The following is a 13,955-nucleotide window of genomic DNA, read 5'->3' as shown; positions in this document are numbered from 1 at the left end:
AAAAAAAAAAAAAAGACGGGCTGTATTGTACAAGATCGACATTCTCTTCGCGTATGTTTGGCTCCAGAGTTCCGTCTAACCAACAAAAACTCAACGTCAGACACGCTGTGGCAGAAGCACAAGATCGCACGCGATGGGAACGGCCTCTCTTGTATTCAGGTATGATGGGCCTATGCAAATTCAAGTAATGCAGAGCTTACATACAAGGCAAATGCATACACATGTAGATAGATCTATTGCATCCTGGTAGTTAATCTGGTTCGTTCGCACCAATTAGGCCGCAAGAAAAGGTAGGGAGGGTGTATTTTCCATTCGCAACTAAATTGCAGAGCCGCAGTCGCGTCGTGATACATCATATATCGTATGTCGTGTAAACGACATGTTTTAATGTTCCTTAGCGTGTCGCACACATTTGCCTACAGCGTGATACTTGTTCACTTTGGCATCAGGCCAACACTGTAGACGCGACAATCAACAGGAAGCATAAGCCACATCCTAAATTAGATGCAACGAGTAGAATAGAATCTCTATCGACGTAGCGAGATATCGGAAAAACTATGAACACGCGACAAATCCAGCCAGCACTCTTCTTCACCTCCATCCGAACTAGGGACAGAGCCGTGATGAAAAGAATTCAAAGATTCAGGGTTCCAAAAATTCCCAACCCGGCCGAAGCCAAGATGGAGTGGTCAGTAAATAGTTTTCAACTAGCAAAAACACGCACTCGGATTGCTCCTCACTGTGACGCGTAAAGCCCGTGCACTAAGATGGGGAAAAGAAAAGAAAAGGAAAAAGTTGAAAAGCTCGCGGGAGGGTGGGCTTGTATTTATATTGCTCGAAAGCGGGGGCTGACCGGGTTACCTGCCTACCTAGGTACCTGCCTAAGTGAGGCTAGGTGAGTCACAACCCTTAGCGTGCCTGCCACAATCAGCCCCAAAACTCAAACTTCATCCAATTCAATTTCCCAGGACCCAGTCAGATCGCATCTAAAAATCTAATTCATACTGCACGCATGGCACCTGGGCAATCACGACCTCACCGTATGTATCACTCGCAAGTACGACGTATCAATATCAATTTCACATGGACCTAGAAGGAGGCACTGTACCTAGGTTAAATCTTAAAAATACCTAAATTTGGGGTGATTCAAAATCATTAATATCGATTATGGTACCTAGTATTTTTTATCTTTTTCCGCTTTATGACCCTAACGCCTCTTGCCCGATTCTTCATCAAATTGTATCTTTCTTATACACCCGCCAATCGCAATCAGTCCAAAAAAAAATCAGTTTTAGATCTTTCGTTAACCTTCGTAACCATATCATTATCATGTGGGAGATTATTCGACACCTTATGAAGTCGAATTAATGGTGTTATTACTATGGCTAGCCTTAGGAGTATCGCCATGATGCCTGCCGCAAGAATTTTTAGAGGCTGGAGAACGCTCGAGTTAGCAAAGCCGTGGATATCATACATAATGTTTCAATAGGGAGGGAAGTTATATGAGAATACTTACAGCATCCCTTCATGCATGTGCTGCAGTCCTCGTCGCCATCTTCGCATATGTCCACGCATCGATTTATACATGTTATGAGGGCATCGGTGTCGTAGCGACGACATTCGGGTTCGTGCTCTTTGCTGCTGTCATGGCTCTTGTGGTGGTGATGTACGCCAAGTAAGGTGTCAATGGTGCTTACGAGAGTGTTGGTTACGTCGTCTAGCACCGGACGCGGGAGCGGTGTAGCCAGTACGGTAGCTGAGATAGCGATGATGAATGTAGAAGGACGCATCTTGAAACGTTTATGGGAAAGCTTCTTGAAAAGCAAGGCTACGTTCGACTCTGATAAAGCAAGCTAGAAAGCTTTGAAGGTAATAGTTGTTCTGATGATAGAGAAGGATGTAGAACTGTAAGAGATGATGATGATTGGTGATGAAAAAAATATGTCTTTCGTCATGGCTCTTGACACTTCTCTTATAGGCAGTCGATATCGACAACCATGAGGTTCTCGCTAGAAAAATGGGAGGCGAAGTAAAGAAGAATTAGAGGCGATTCATTGAAGGAGGCCGGGAACGTGAACATAGGATATAATGGCTGAAGATTCCTCCCCGGATTGTTCGCGCCACGTGCTCCCAACGTTACGGATGTCTCATCCCGCCCTCTCGTTTCGCTCTATGAGGGTTCTCGTTCCCAAACGCAGCGAAATACACACAGCGAAGCATCTGAGACAGACCTTATCGGGCCCAGTTAAATTCCAGGGTAACGTAGGGGCCGTGGTCCAGACCCGGTGAAGCTATGGGAGGTCGATATTGTGCCAAGAGAAGGTGAGGTATGAAGACGAATTCATTTTTACGATGGTCAGTTCTCTCTGCGTCGCTTAGTCTCTTCGTCGCTAATGTGAAATGTTTATCCTGGCACATCAACCTCTGTCTGCTTCACGACTTCTGTAGCTAGCTGAACTAGCATATGAGAAGTCATAGATACCTTCTACATTACCTATCTCCTACCTACCAACTCTCCTTTATAGAATACGTTCTCTACACTTAATTTATTTTCTTTAGTACAGAGTTACGTTTCAAACAACACACCTTACAAAACATCGTCATTCTAAGAAAGGTAAGCTAATGAAAATATATGAGGTTAGCTGAGGTACTTCTTGTCTATAATAGATATGAATCGATGTGCGTTGTTACTTGAGTTATAGTTGAGAACAGACTGGTTACCCTATCCCGGTTATGCGCGCAAGCCGATAATTATAAAGGACTACGTATATATGCCATTTTATTAGCGAAATATACGCTATGAATTATATGAATCAGAATCAATTGGGACTAACTCTTTATTTAAATTATAATATATAATCTTATATAAATGATTTAATAATTTGCCATATTTATTAGAAACTTAAGTGAAGTTTTGTAGATAACTCGGGAATAGGTAGATTGAGCTAGCTACCTAGCCGTTCTCTGGCCGGACTTAACCGGATGCAAGTGGAGTATTGAAATTCAGCCCTACGCCGTACCGGCATGTCATATGACTTGGCCAATTCAGGGACTGGGACCCTAGAATCGAAACTTCAATTCTTGGAGTGAAGATCAGCACAACACAACCTCCGGTTTTATATCAGGCACATAAATTCGAAACTGGTTCGAACAATCAGAAGTACTTTATAGTACATATTACTATGTCGTTAATCAAACTTTTAAATTGAAATAATATTTGTGGGAATAATAATTAGATGGGACGAGGCATCGGAATAGCTGACGACTCAACAAGTCCTGCACTTTGGATAGTGGCACAGCAAAAAAGGCGCACGACGCAATACGTAACGTAACGATGGAATCCCACCCGCCATCCAGCACGGCTCCACGGCCACAGTCAAAGCCACTAAGCTGTACCAACTGCCGTGCCCGGAAGTTGAAGTGTAGTCGAGAAAATCCATGCGGCCACTGCACGCGGTCCGGTGCCGAATGCATTTTCCCTACGCGCAAGCGGATGCGGAAACCACGGAACAACAAGAGCTCGGAATTGCTTCAGCGGCTAAGCCGACTAGAATCGATCGTCGGGAAGGTTAGCGCCGCCGGCTTAGAGGGACTCAATTTAGCCGAGCTGCTTCAAGACTCTTCTGCCGGTCCGAGCACCGCTAAACTGAATCCCGGAACCGCCGTGAACTCAACTGCCACCCCTAGCGGAGCTCGGGACGACTGGAAGAAGGCGCTACGGGATAGCAAGGCCTCGCGCTATCTGAGCGGGGACTTCTGGTCAAGTCTCTGTCTCGAGGTCGAGGGGTTGAGGCAGGTTCTGGAGTCGTCTACGGAGTCTGATGATGATGAAGTCCCGCAGGGAGATACTCCTGAATCGGTACCAAACGACAACAGTAGCCCGAGCGTATCTGCGCTATCCCCGGGCATGCTCCTTGGGAACTCCCCACATATATCGTACGACGCCCTGGAGCATCCATCTCCGCAGCATATACTACTATTTACCAACATCTACTTCACAAATGTCGACATGATCCTGAAAATCCTCCACCGGCCTACGATACGAGGTGACCTGTGCTCGCTTGCCCATTCTCCCCAGACCGCGCGAGCACAGCTTACGCCAGAGAAGGAGGCCCTGTTCTTCTCCATCTACCACGCCGCCGTAGCGAGTCTATCGCCCTCGGACTGTCTCGCGCAGCTAGGCCGACGGCGCGAGGAATTACTCCAGCTCTACGCGTCCGCGGTCGAGTACCTCCTGGTGCGAGCCGACTACCTCAACAGCACCAGCCTCGAAACCCTGCAGGCGCTGACGCTATACGTAGCCTGCGCGCGCTGCACGCCCAAAGGCTCGCGCACGTCGTGGGCGCTCGTGGCCCTGCCCATCCGCCTCGCGCAGGCGCTCGACCTGCACCACGAAAGCAGCAACGCGCACCTGTCCCCGTTCGAGACGGAGCTGCGGCGCCGCCTCTGGTGGCAGCTCATCGTGCTCGACATCCGGGCGTCCGAGGACCGCGGGACGAACACCATCGTGGCGCGCGACAGCTACGACACGCGGCTGCCGCTGAGCGTCAACGACGAGGACTTCGGCCCGGGCAGCCCCGGCCCGCTGGTCGAGAGGCGGGGGCCGAGCGACATGAAGTTCTACCTGTGCACGGCGCGCTGCTCGGGGCTCTTCCTGGCCGTCGAGCACGCGCAGGACGCGCCGGGCCTGGAAGACGGCGGTGGCCGCGGGGCGCCGTCCAGAGGCGTCGAGGAGACGCTGCAGTATGCGCAAAGCCTCGAGGCGCAATTCGTCGCGGGCGCGGACCCGAACCACGCGCCGTCGCACCTGGCGTCTATCATGGTGCGCCTCGTCATCCTCAAGCTGTGGCTCATTATGCAATACCCGCTGCACCCTCGGCGGCGGTCTCAGCCACAGCAGCAGCAGCAGCAACAACAACAACAACAACAGGCGTCTTCGGCGCCGTCATTACGGCATGGGGAGGTGGGGGCGGGACCAGGATCGAGACCGGGAGCAGCTGGTAGCGTGTTCCCGCACGAGGCGACGCTCCGCACGGCCATCTCCATCGTCGAGCTCAACGAGCACCTGGCGACGGGGCCGTACGGCCGGCGCTTCAGCTGGTGGGCCGACACGTACGTGCAGTGGCACCCGCTGGCGGTCGCGCTCGCGGAGCTGTGCACGCAGACCCGCGGCGAGCTCGTCGAGCGCGCCTGGCGCACCATCGAAGACGTGTTCCCCAAGTGGAGCGAGGTCATCGCCGATACCAAGAACGGGACCTTGTGGCGGCCCATCCGCAAGCTTTACAAGAAAGCCAAGGCGGCGAGGTTAGCTGCTACTACCACAACAACAACCACAACCACGACCACGACTACGACTACGACTACGACTACTACGACCACTCCCGGCACCACGAACACGGGGACTACACCTGTGGCGTATACTGTTGCGAGCATGGCCGGCATTGCAGCGCCTACGGAACACGTACCGGACATAGAGATCCACGACACGGTGTACATGCAAACCAACAACACGGAAAACCACATCCCGCCGACAGCAGGGGGTTATGCTGCTGCTACGGCTGCTGCTACTACTGCTACAACTATACAACCGGAAAGCATATCCGGGGCCGAAATACAAAACGCAAGGGAGCCTAGCGTCGTCGCGGCGGATCTGGACAAGCTCAGCTTGTCGCCGTACGCGTTGAACGAGATGTGGGGATGGAGGGATTTCAATTTCGATATACCCATGCTGGACCTTGGTGGACCGAGCAACGTCATGACAGATTGGAGTACTTGGAACGATTTCGTGACCGAAACACAGGCCGAACCAGATAAACAGTCCGGGTCGGGATCGAGCGAGGTTAGTTAGTTAGCAATCGGGTAAAAGTTATAAAAAAACATATTATCCTTGTCACATGGTATGCAAAAGCTAGGAAAAGCAGCTTGTGTATAACATGTACAAACATAAAAAAAAACAAGCACGTAACGCGACTTATTTGCTCATTTGGTCGTATGCATTTAGTGCCCTATCTACCGAGCACACATCATGCTAATGAATAAGTAGTTTTCCGCAATTCCGTAATGAACACCGGCAAGCCCGATTCCCTTAACCCCTCCGACGGCAACACGAAAAAACCCTTTATGCGAATGTGGAAGGTCGGGTGGCGCTGAACACCTTCTTGTTGTTGATCTTGGGTACACGGTGGGGGAGAGGGAAGGTGAGGTTCTTGGTGAGGAGTTGCTTGATGTAAGGTCGCTTGACGTCCTCGGTCTTCTCAAGCTCGACGACGCGGAGGATCTAGAGGGGGTTTGTTAGTTATTCCGTAGTTCCGACAAGTAAGAATTTTTCTGGTCAACGTACGTGAACCGACCGGAATCGGGCACGGTGGCGGGCAGCCATGTCCTGGTAGAGAGCCTCGACGGCGTCCGTTCGGGACATCTCTCGGTACTCCTTGTACATGTTGTGGGTACCAGATCGGGAGTCGTATCGGATCCAGATGCCGAAGTTCTTGACGCGGAGAGGGTTCTTCTCGGCGATCTAAACTCGAATGTCAATTCCCAGTCCTCTTTTCTTTTTACTAATCGAGTTTTCCAATTTTCTTTCTGTCGTAGAGGGGAGCGTACCTTGTTCAAGCTGACGATCTCACCGTTGGCCTTCTTGACCTTCTTCAACTTGGTCAGGAAGTACCAGAAACGCGACTTGGCAACGACCTCATTGGGTGCGAAGATTCGCATGCGGTACAACTTGGGGGTAGGGTTGGCCTCGGAGGGCAGATGGCGCCCAATGACCTGGTATTCCTGAAGACGACCTGATGCCCGCATTGTCAGTATTTCTTTCCTATTAAATGACTATAAAGTATTTGAACTAAGGCCAATTCCAATATGGGTAAAAGTCGATTTATTGATGGCGCTTGTCGTGTTAACTTCGTGGTCGAACTTGCGCGTGACGAGTTTCGGTATATAAAATTGCGTGTCGAAATTCTGATTGTTCAATTTGCCTAGCAATCTTCTCTTCATCGTACTGATTCGTCGCTAAGGATTATATGCGCATATGACGCGAACTTTCATTCAAGCGTATTCGTCATGGTGCTTCTGTTCGGATTGTCGCTCAAGTTTTCAATCGATCGAGGAAAAAAACAATAATATCGTAGTGCGTCTCCGGATACCTGATTTTGATGCTGGCGTGGAGAGAAAAATGGAAATTCGTAGCTTACCCATCTTGAAATATGTCAGTAAATATTCAATTAACGTGCCAGACGTTCAACCTACTGTGACTTGGTGTGTGTGTGGTCGTGATCGAGAAGTCGTGCGTAGTTGGAAAAAGTCCGGGCCTGGATGTTTGATGCTTGAATTCGCTTACCAGGAAACTTTTGGTGAAATTTCTGTGCTAAGGGTTTGTCGCCCTAGTGGCATGTGGCTTATCTAATGTATCTAATGTGGGGTTTTCGTCATGGTTGGTTTGTTGTGGCTAGAGTCGAGTGGAGCTTGCTGTAAATTGGGGCTTTGACGGTGGATCTTCCCTTACGCTGAATTTAAACCAATCAGACTCAAATGGACTAGGTACAAAGAAATCCAGAATGCTTCTCGACTTCTAAGCGTTCAATTCAACATTCATCCAGGTGTTAGTTAGTGAGTAGAGGATGATAAAAGAAAAACTAAAGCATACCAATATACTATGTTCCACTAATCGCCTTATAATCATTTAATTTTCATCTTTAATTATTCCAATACCCGAGTCTTCTTCAATCTTTCCGTTTTGTCTAACTCACCTACTCTTTTCAGTAAGCCATGGATTCTCTCATTAAGGAATTTAGAACGGCATATGCCGAGATGAAAGGTGACCGGCTAGCCGAAACCATTCGACCAGATACACAGACACACGCAGCAAAACTACAATCTATCTGGGGCCGAGGAAACCAACGAGATGCTACAGCCGACCTAAATTTTCTATTCTACACGGACCCTTCCCGTCCCAGGCTCTCTCAGGAGGAGACAACGGGTTGGTTCGAGATATACCTTGCCTACTGGAATGCGGTTGGAGAAATACTTGCCGTAGAAGGTCTACGAAATGACTCAAAGGTATGCCGTCGATCATCTATGAGACTGAGCTGACGCTAGCTCACCGCTACTGAGTAGAAGCCATCCAAACCGTCATGGACGAAGGTGTACGAAGCGTGGAAACATTTGACATTACAAGTTATCCGCGGATATACTCATCATGAATTTGAGAACTGGACTATCCCCTGCCTATACGTCGCAGGGAAGTATTTGCGGCTGTTTGCTATTCGAGCAGATGAGGAGAGGAAAACTAGCACTGACTACAGTACCGAGGCTGTCATACAAGATGACTTCGATCCTGAGTACGAAGAACATAAGATGCTAGAAGATTGTACTCGACACCTTAATAGGATCTTTCAGACTTGCTTGAACGACAGGTACAGGAAATACCCACCCCACCGTCTTTCATATATCACAACTAACTTATAATAAGAGCGCCACTAGAAGAATCTCGAAAATGGGGCATCTACTATGCCATCAACCTCTTATTCAAGAGTTACTTCAGGCTTAACTCTGCCACGCTATCTAAAAATGTCCTGAAGGCGATTCAAGCAGGTCGGGGAGACATGCCGACGCTTGATAAGTTTCCCAAGTCGCAACAGGTCACCTTCAAATATTATGAAGGGGTCTTGGCATTTCTCGAAGAGAATTATGTGGAGGTATGGGTTACCACACCACTCCATTCGACATGTCCAGTCACTTGCTAACGAGATTTAAGGCCGAGCAACATCTTACTACGGCCTGGCACATGTGCCACAAGGACTCCAAGAGGAATCTCGAGTACGTCCGAAAATCCCAACAATCGATCTCTATGTTGTATACTTACACTTTCCAGGCTAATATTAACTTATCTTATTCCGTGCCATCTCCTTACAACACACACACTCCCTAGTTCCCAACTGCTCGAACCATTCCCACGACTACAGCAGCTCTTCTTACCTTTAGGTGCAGCGATCAAGAAGGCAGATCTTCGCGCATTTGATGCTGCGTTACGCGATGGTGAGGACGAGTTTATAAAGCGACGCATCTATCTCACCCTGGAACGTGGTCGCGACATCGCCCTCAGAAACCTTCTACGAAAAGTTTTCATTACGGGTGGATTCGAAGAAGGAAAGGATGGCGCTGCGCCTGTTCGTCGTACGAGGATACCGGTGGCCGAGTTCGCTGCCGCAATAAAGATTAGTGGCGGAGGAGACATCGATACTGATGAAGTAGAGTGTCTCCTAGCCAACATGATCTATAAGGTATGAATTATTTCCTTTCTCCTTTAGATACGAATCTTAAGACAAGGCCCGTTGGGTGCGTCGGACAAGCAGCAAGCTATTTGATGCTTGCATTTGGCGCGCTAACTGTCCCATGTCCTCGATTTGGAGTCATGGCGTCGAGTTTCCCCAAGACCATGTTCACTCCCGAGCGCGTATCATCTTAGTCGCACACTTATGATACTTTTCCACGTAGGACTCACTAACGGTGTAAATCTATCACAGAACTTGATGAAAGGATATATCGCCCACGAGCGTGGCTTTGTGGTACTAAGCAAGACTGGTGCATTTCCGGGGACGAAGGTCTGAGTCAATAAAGCGAATGGGCTGGCAAAGAAACGAGGGACTTGTCCGTCCTCTGGCCGAATGATGTGATGAGCAGACAGCACTTTAAATACGCGTTGCTAGTCTACCTAGGCAGCTGAAGGATGCTGACCGAAGAGTTTTATTGAATTGCCTTGCATAGAGGATGCGGCTGAGTTGCGGGTGCGGGGAAGAATGGTGTTATTAGTTTAGATCCCGCCCTGCACACCCTCTTCTTGGTTCGTTGATAGAACGAATGAGAATGCGAAAGACATGTATGAGTGGACGTATCATCAGTTTTAAGCTATTGGACTTTTGATACTTGAATCTTATTTCCCTTCTGAGTCGTTTTATCTATTCTAATTGGGTGTGATAGCATAGACTTACAATGAACACGGGCAAACAATTTCAAGGATCCAGTAGAGGTCTAGTCACTTCAATGTGATCACATAGGAGACACTGGCTTTGTTTTTTCTTTTCTTTTCTTTTTTTTTCTTTCTTTTTCTTTTCCTTTTCAAGGACACCTTACATTTCTTAATGACATATCATAAACCAGATATCTTGGTGAAGAGACTAGCAGTATTTATTCCAACCATATTTCCATGCGAGATTGCTAGCTTGTACAAAACACTACATGCATGCCTTCAGCACGGGTGAATGCGGAGCGAATGACTCACACAATCCCTCCCGCCCCCCATCCCTCGGTTTTTGCTTCTTTGGAATGCGAGTGGGGTCCATATGCAACCATTTTAACTTTGAGACCAGGGTGTGATGATAGGTATATCTGTGTGTCTTGGGTACCTGCCTACCTCTTCCCTCTTAAGTACATAAACCTGGACAAGACCTGAAACACCTACCGAAAGGTACCTAACGTAAGCACCTAATGTAGAAGTAATTAGCCATTGGCGAATCAGGATAGACGGGATGATGTTGGTCGCTCGCTCGCTTGCTTTTTGTATAGAAGGTAGACCTAGGTATGAACCAAGAGGGAGAATACTCCCAAGTCATCGTACCCGATCTATAGGGTTTCAAAATAAGCGGCATCATGAGCTTTATAACAGGCAAGTGTTGGGAGGTATCAGATAATTATACAAGAACGTAATTCATTAAGTACCTTAGGTAGTTGGCATGTAGGTATTATATCTCCTCAAAAAAGAAGCCCCTGGCCTGGTATCTTAGAGAATAAAAAATAAGTGAAGCCAGGGGAAGAAAGTAGCTAGCTACCAGCCTATCTAGGTCAGGTAGCTCCTAGTAAGCCGCCATCAAAGACAGTCTAGAACGTAATAATACAGATAATATTTTTCGTAAGTACTCCCTCCTCCAGGCTACATTTCCCACAATTCGTAATTGTTTTGGTTGTTTCCTCATTCATACCTGTCCATCTCCTCGTTACCTACCTCCCATTCAGCCTTTTTCCTTTGCTGAAAGTACATTGCTACCTAAGCTTTCCTTCGTACACTGAAACCTCTTAGAACTCGTAATACCTAAATGGTTTTCTTTCCCTTTCCTCCACGGCATTTCTTCTCGTAGCTTAATAATCGAGTAATAGAAGCCGTTTGATCCACCATAACATGATTCTCCTGATAATATCCTCGATGGGTCCAAATTGTCGCGAGGATGGTAATGATACAAAAACTCGACCGAAGATGAGTAAGAAAAAACAAAAAAGAAAGAAATTCCTGAACGCCGTGAGTGTGGTATTGTCGCCGTTGTGCCCCCGAACCGAAATCCCGAAAATCTTGCAGAGCGTACCTAAGGTAGTGATAGGAAATGCCAAAAAAAGGGTATGGAGACGTTGATCATTAGTGGCTTTTTTTAATAGTTGGTGGGCCTTGGGCCAAACGGGATGTGCAATAAGAAGCCAGCATGAGATAGGAGTATTATAATGGACAAGACGAAGCGCATTAAAAGAAGTGGCGGTTGCTTCGAGGCGTGCTTCTGGCAAAAGTTGTTAGTGAACCCGTAGAAACGGTATAAATCGGAAATAGATGAATGATACTTACTGAGTGGAAGAGATGTCGTCGACATGGTTGCATAGAGCGACGAAAAGATCAAAAAAGAGCTGCGTGCCGCCGTTGAGCATCTCTAGCTGCATGGTGCCGCTTCGTTTGAAGGTGCTGCGGCTCCGGATGATGAGAGCGAGGTAGTGTGCTCGTAACTTGGAGTCCGTGTCTGGGGTATTGGCATACGCGTAGCGCGCCGATGCCAGGATGGTGCTGCATTGAATGCCGGACTCTGTCAATGTACTTGTTAACACATAGATCTTTGTTTAAGAACGGTTGATCGAAGCAATAAGTGAAGACTTACGAAGACCCTGCTTGCGCAAGGCAACTCGCTTGAGTTCCTCGAGACCATATTTCTCGGCTGTGCAATAGACGACGGTGTCCTTGAGGACATCGCCGTCCACGCCGCGGTGGTATACCGTCGCCTCCTTCGAGCCGCGGTCGTCGTCCTCGATCTGTTCGATCTCCCACGAGTTCCGACGCTTATTGTGGATCAGGCGAGGGTAGTAGTCCCCCTTGTACAGATATTCCAAGACGGACGAGAAGATCTCGGGCTCCTCGTCCGGGAGGTGGATGCGCTTCGAGTTCTGGCCCTCCATGTACTGGTTCGACAGGGCTTGTTGGAACCACGGCGAGGCGCGGAGGACGTCCTCGTGGGCGGCGAAGATGCGCTGGTCGCTGCCGACGACCAGTGTGACGATGGAGGGAGTTAAGGTGCTGCAGAAATGAAGTAAGTTAAAACGAATGCAGGTATAGGAATGGCAATAATAATATGGGGGGTTAAAAGCATACCCAGGTGGCGAGAGTCCAGTTTCCATATGGATGTCCGAAGACGACGCAGTCGCTGGGCGGCGGTGCTGTCGGGGTTCATGTCTACTCTTGGAGACGCCGCTGGTTTTACTGAAAGACGAGCTAGACTTGTTGACCTTTTGAGTCTTGGAGAAGCTCTTGGTCGTCGGTGGCTCAAATCGTCGACCGAACATTTTGAGCATATGAACAAATGAATGAATGAATGACTTTTTTTGTTCTATTAATCTATCGTAAAGTTTTGGGACCGAAGGAATTTATCCCCTCAAATATCGCAATACGTGCGTTTTTGGATTGCCGAAATCCCAATTGATGTGAATTTTTCAATTTGGGGCCGAGATAATGTCGGATGATGCGATGGGATTTTTTTGACGGCGTAAAGAATGGTTTGTAAATAGAGAAAGAGAGAGATGAGAGATGATTAAATGATAAAAAATGGCCTACCTTACCTGCCCGAGGCTCCAACGTTACAGATGATTGAAAGGAGAAATGAAATAAATTTTGGGCGGTGCCCTCTCCTTATATAACGACAGACCCATGTCAGGGCTGTTTTGGCTGTGAGTGAGTTTTCCAGGCATATTTTCCAGGCAAACACGTTAATTTGGAGATGGTTGTTGGCACACGCGTCGCACTCAAGGCAACTCAACTCGATATCCTCGCGCTTTCACATGACTTAGCTTATTCATTTAGATCCTTTTCGGCTTAGCGCGTTACGCTCGCTCCCTGATTTCGGTGATGGAGGTGCCACTAGGGCCGGTAGGGTTGCCACAGAAAGGGGCCAAGCACCTGGTGGGATGGATTAGTGGGGGTGTGGTCAAGCTAATTCGCTGAGTTTCGTAGGAAACCTACAGGGATTGATATAACTGCTACAGTAGCTACAGCCTAGCCGGCAGGAATTTTTTAAGGTACAAATGACGGGAAGCTTCAACTTCTCAACTTTTTTTTTTCTTTTTCCTTCCTAGATTCCTCCTTTTTTTTTTTTAAAAAAAAAAAAAAAAGTCCATACAAGATATCATGACCACTTTACTTACCTACATCTGATCTTCGTTGACTCGAATCTTGGTTCAAAAAAAAAACCTCAATTGAGAACTACCTAGACTCGGCTATTGTCCCAGACTGAGGCGAGAATAGCTCCGAATTGTGCCAAAATGTGCCGTCACATTCGACGAGTCATAGCCTAGAACTAGTCTCAGGGGGTTTCCTCTCCGGGATGGTGCAGGTGGTACTATGTAGGTACCTATCTTCCATCTTCCATCTGATGGCGTACCGTCATCCATTGATTTTTGTCCATCCCGTTTGTACTGTGTCTCCGATGGGTAGGACAAGATGGTCGCCACCAACTCTCAATTGCCCGATAAGTTGACGGAAATACTTAATGCAAGATCGAATTCTTCGCAGGATTACTTAGCCTGCCTCAATTGAGGATATTCGTCTCGAAGCACGACACCACCCAGCAGCTGCAGCATAACGAAAAGGCTAGTGGGTCGGAAATGGAGCTATTCCAAGTCCCCGGGGCTGCACGCCCCGTCTCGATCTTTTTCGG

General features: G+C 48.1%; 5 protein-coding genes across 5 annotated transcripts; 2 read left to right on the top strand and 3 right to left on the bottom strand.

The window, feature by feature from the left end:
* Window positions 1-848: 848 nt before the first annotated feature.
* Window positions 849-1,939, bottom strand: F4812DRAFT_126422 (uncharacterized protein). The gene is made up of 3 exons (XM_047929506.1): window positions 1,517-1,939; window positions 1,321-1,434; window positions 849-1,170 (listed from the first exon to the last, which is right to left on the bottom strand). Exons 1-2 carry the CDS (start codon window positions 1,788-1,790, stop codon window positions 1,352-1,354), a joined length of 357 nt encoding a protein of 118 aa, XP_047787825.1. The 5' UTR covers window positions 1,791-1,939; the 3' UTR covers window positions 849-1,170; window positions 1,321-1,351.
* Window positions 1,940-3,072: 1,133 nt separating this feature from the next.
* On the top strand, window positions 3,073-6,089 carry F4812DRAFT_126385 (fungal-specific transcription factor domain-containing protein). Its single transcript, XM_047929505.1, has one exon. The coding sequence runs from the start codon at window positions 3,335-3,337 to the stop codon at window positions 5,846-5,848; it is 2,514 nt and encodes an 837-aa protein (XP_047787824.1). The 5' UTR covers window positions 3,073-3,334; the 3' UTR covers window positions 5,849-6,089.
* A 29-nt stretch (window positions 6,090-6,118) lies between these two features.
* F4812DRAFT_452439 (ribosomal L18ae/LX protein domain-containing protein) lies at window positions 6,119-6,801 on the bottom strand (the record flags this gene model as incomplete). Its single annotated transcript, XM_047936349.1, has 3 exons — window positions 6,119-6,277; window positions 6,341-6,517; window positions 6,604-6,801. The coding sequence occupies 3 exons, from the start codon at window positions 6,799-6,801 to the stop codon at window positions 6,119-6,121; spliced, it is 534 nt and encodes a 177-aa protein (XP_047787823.1).
* A 634-nt stretch (window positions 6,802-7,435) lies between these two features.
* Window positions 7,436-10,195, top strand: F4812DRAFT_439054 (uncharacterized protein). The gene is made up of 6 exons (XM_047935041.1): window positions 7,436-8,058; window positions 8,116-8,414; window positions 8,471-8,696; window positions 8,756-8,817; window positions 8,873-9,281; window positions 9,525-10,195. The coding sequence occupies exons 1-6, from the start codon at window positions 7,768-7,770 to the stop codon at window positions 9,606-9,608; spliced, it is 1,371 nt and encodes a 456-aa protein (XP_047787822.1). The 5' UTR covers window positions 7,436-7,767; the 3' UTR covers window positions 9,609-10,195.
* Window positions 10,196-11,453: 1,258 nt separating this feature from the next.
* F4812DRAFT_126311 (uncharacterized protein) lies at window positions 11,454-12,727 on the bottom strand. Its single transcript, XM_047929503.1, has 4 exons — window positions 12,398-12,727; window positions 11,910-12,322; window positions 11,606-11,837; window positions 11,454-11,540 (listed from the first exon to the last, which is right to left on the bottom strand). Exons 1-4 carry the CDS (start codon window positions 12,595-12,597, stop codon window positions 11,507-11,509), a joined length of 879 nt encoding a protein of 292 aa, XP_047787821.1. The 5' UTR covers window positions 12,598-12,727; the 3' UTR covers window positions 11,454-11,506.
* Window positions 12,728-13,955: the final 1,228 nt, after the last annotated feature.

Source organism: Daldinia caldariorum, assembly GCF_022478825.1.
Source record: "Daldinia caldariorum strain CBS 122874 unplaced genomic scaffold F4812scaffold_15, whole genome shotgun sequence".
NCBI classification, from domain to species: Eukaryota; Fungi; Ascomycota; class Sordariomycetes; order Xylariales; family Hypoxylaceae; genus Daldinia; species Daldinia caldariorum.
The sequence above is the reverse complement of the archived record's forward strand: the minus strand, read 5'-3'. Positions and strand labels throughout refer to the sequence as shown.

Excerpts from the sequence above, each read along its gene's own strand:
- F4812DRAFT_126422 (XM_047929506.1), bottom strand. The coding sequence starts at position 1,790 with ATGCGTCCTTCTACATTCATCATCGCTATCTCAGCTACCGTACTGGCT. Across the intron at positions 1,435-1,516 it reads CACATGCATGAAGGGATGCT|CCTCTAAAAATTCTTGCGGC; the intron begins GTAAGTATTCTC and ends AGCGTTCTCCAG.
- F4812DRAFT_126385 (XM_047929505.1), top strand. The coding sequence starts at position 3,335 with ATGGAATCCCACCCGCCATCCAGCACGGCTCCACGGCCACAGTCAAAG.
- F4812DRAFT_439054 (XM_047935041.1), top strand. The coding sequence starts at position 7,768 with ATGGATTCTCTCATTAAGGAATTTAGAACGGCATATGCCGAGATGAAA. Across the intron at positions 8,059-8,115 it reads GTCTACGAAATGACTCAAAG|AAGCCATCCAAACCGTCATG; the intron begins GTATGCCGTCGA and ends GCTACTGAGTAG. Across the intron at positions 8,818-8,872 it reads GACTCCAAGAGGAATCTCGA|GCTAATATTAACTTATCTTA; the intron begins GTACGTCCGAAA and ends TACACTTTCCAG.
- F4812DRAFT_126311 (XM_047929503.1), bottom strand. The coding sequence starts at position 12,597 with ATGCTCAAAATGTTCGGTCGACGATTTGAGCCACCGACGACCAAGAGC. Across the intron at positions 12,323-12,397 it reads ACTGGACTCTCGCCACCTGG|CACCTTAACTCCCTCCATCG; the intron begins GTATGCTTTTAA and ends TCATTTCTGCAG. Across the intron at positions 11,838-11,909 it reads CTTGCGCAAGCAGGGTCTTC|AGTCCGGCATTCAATGCAGC; the intron begins GTAAGTCTTCAC and ends GTACATTGACAG.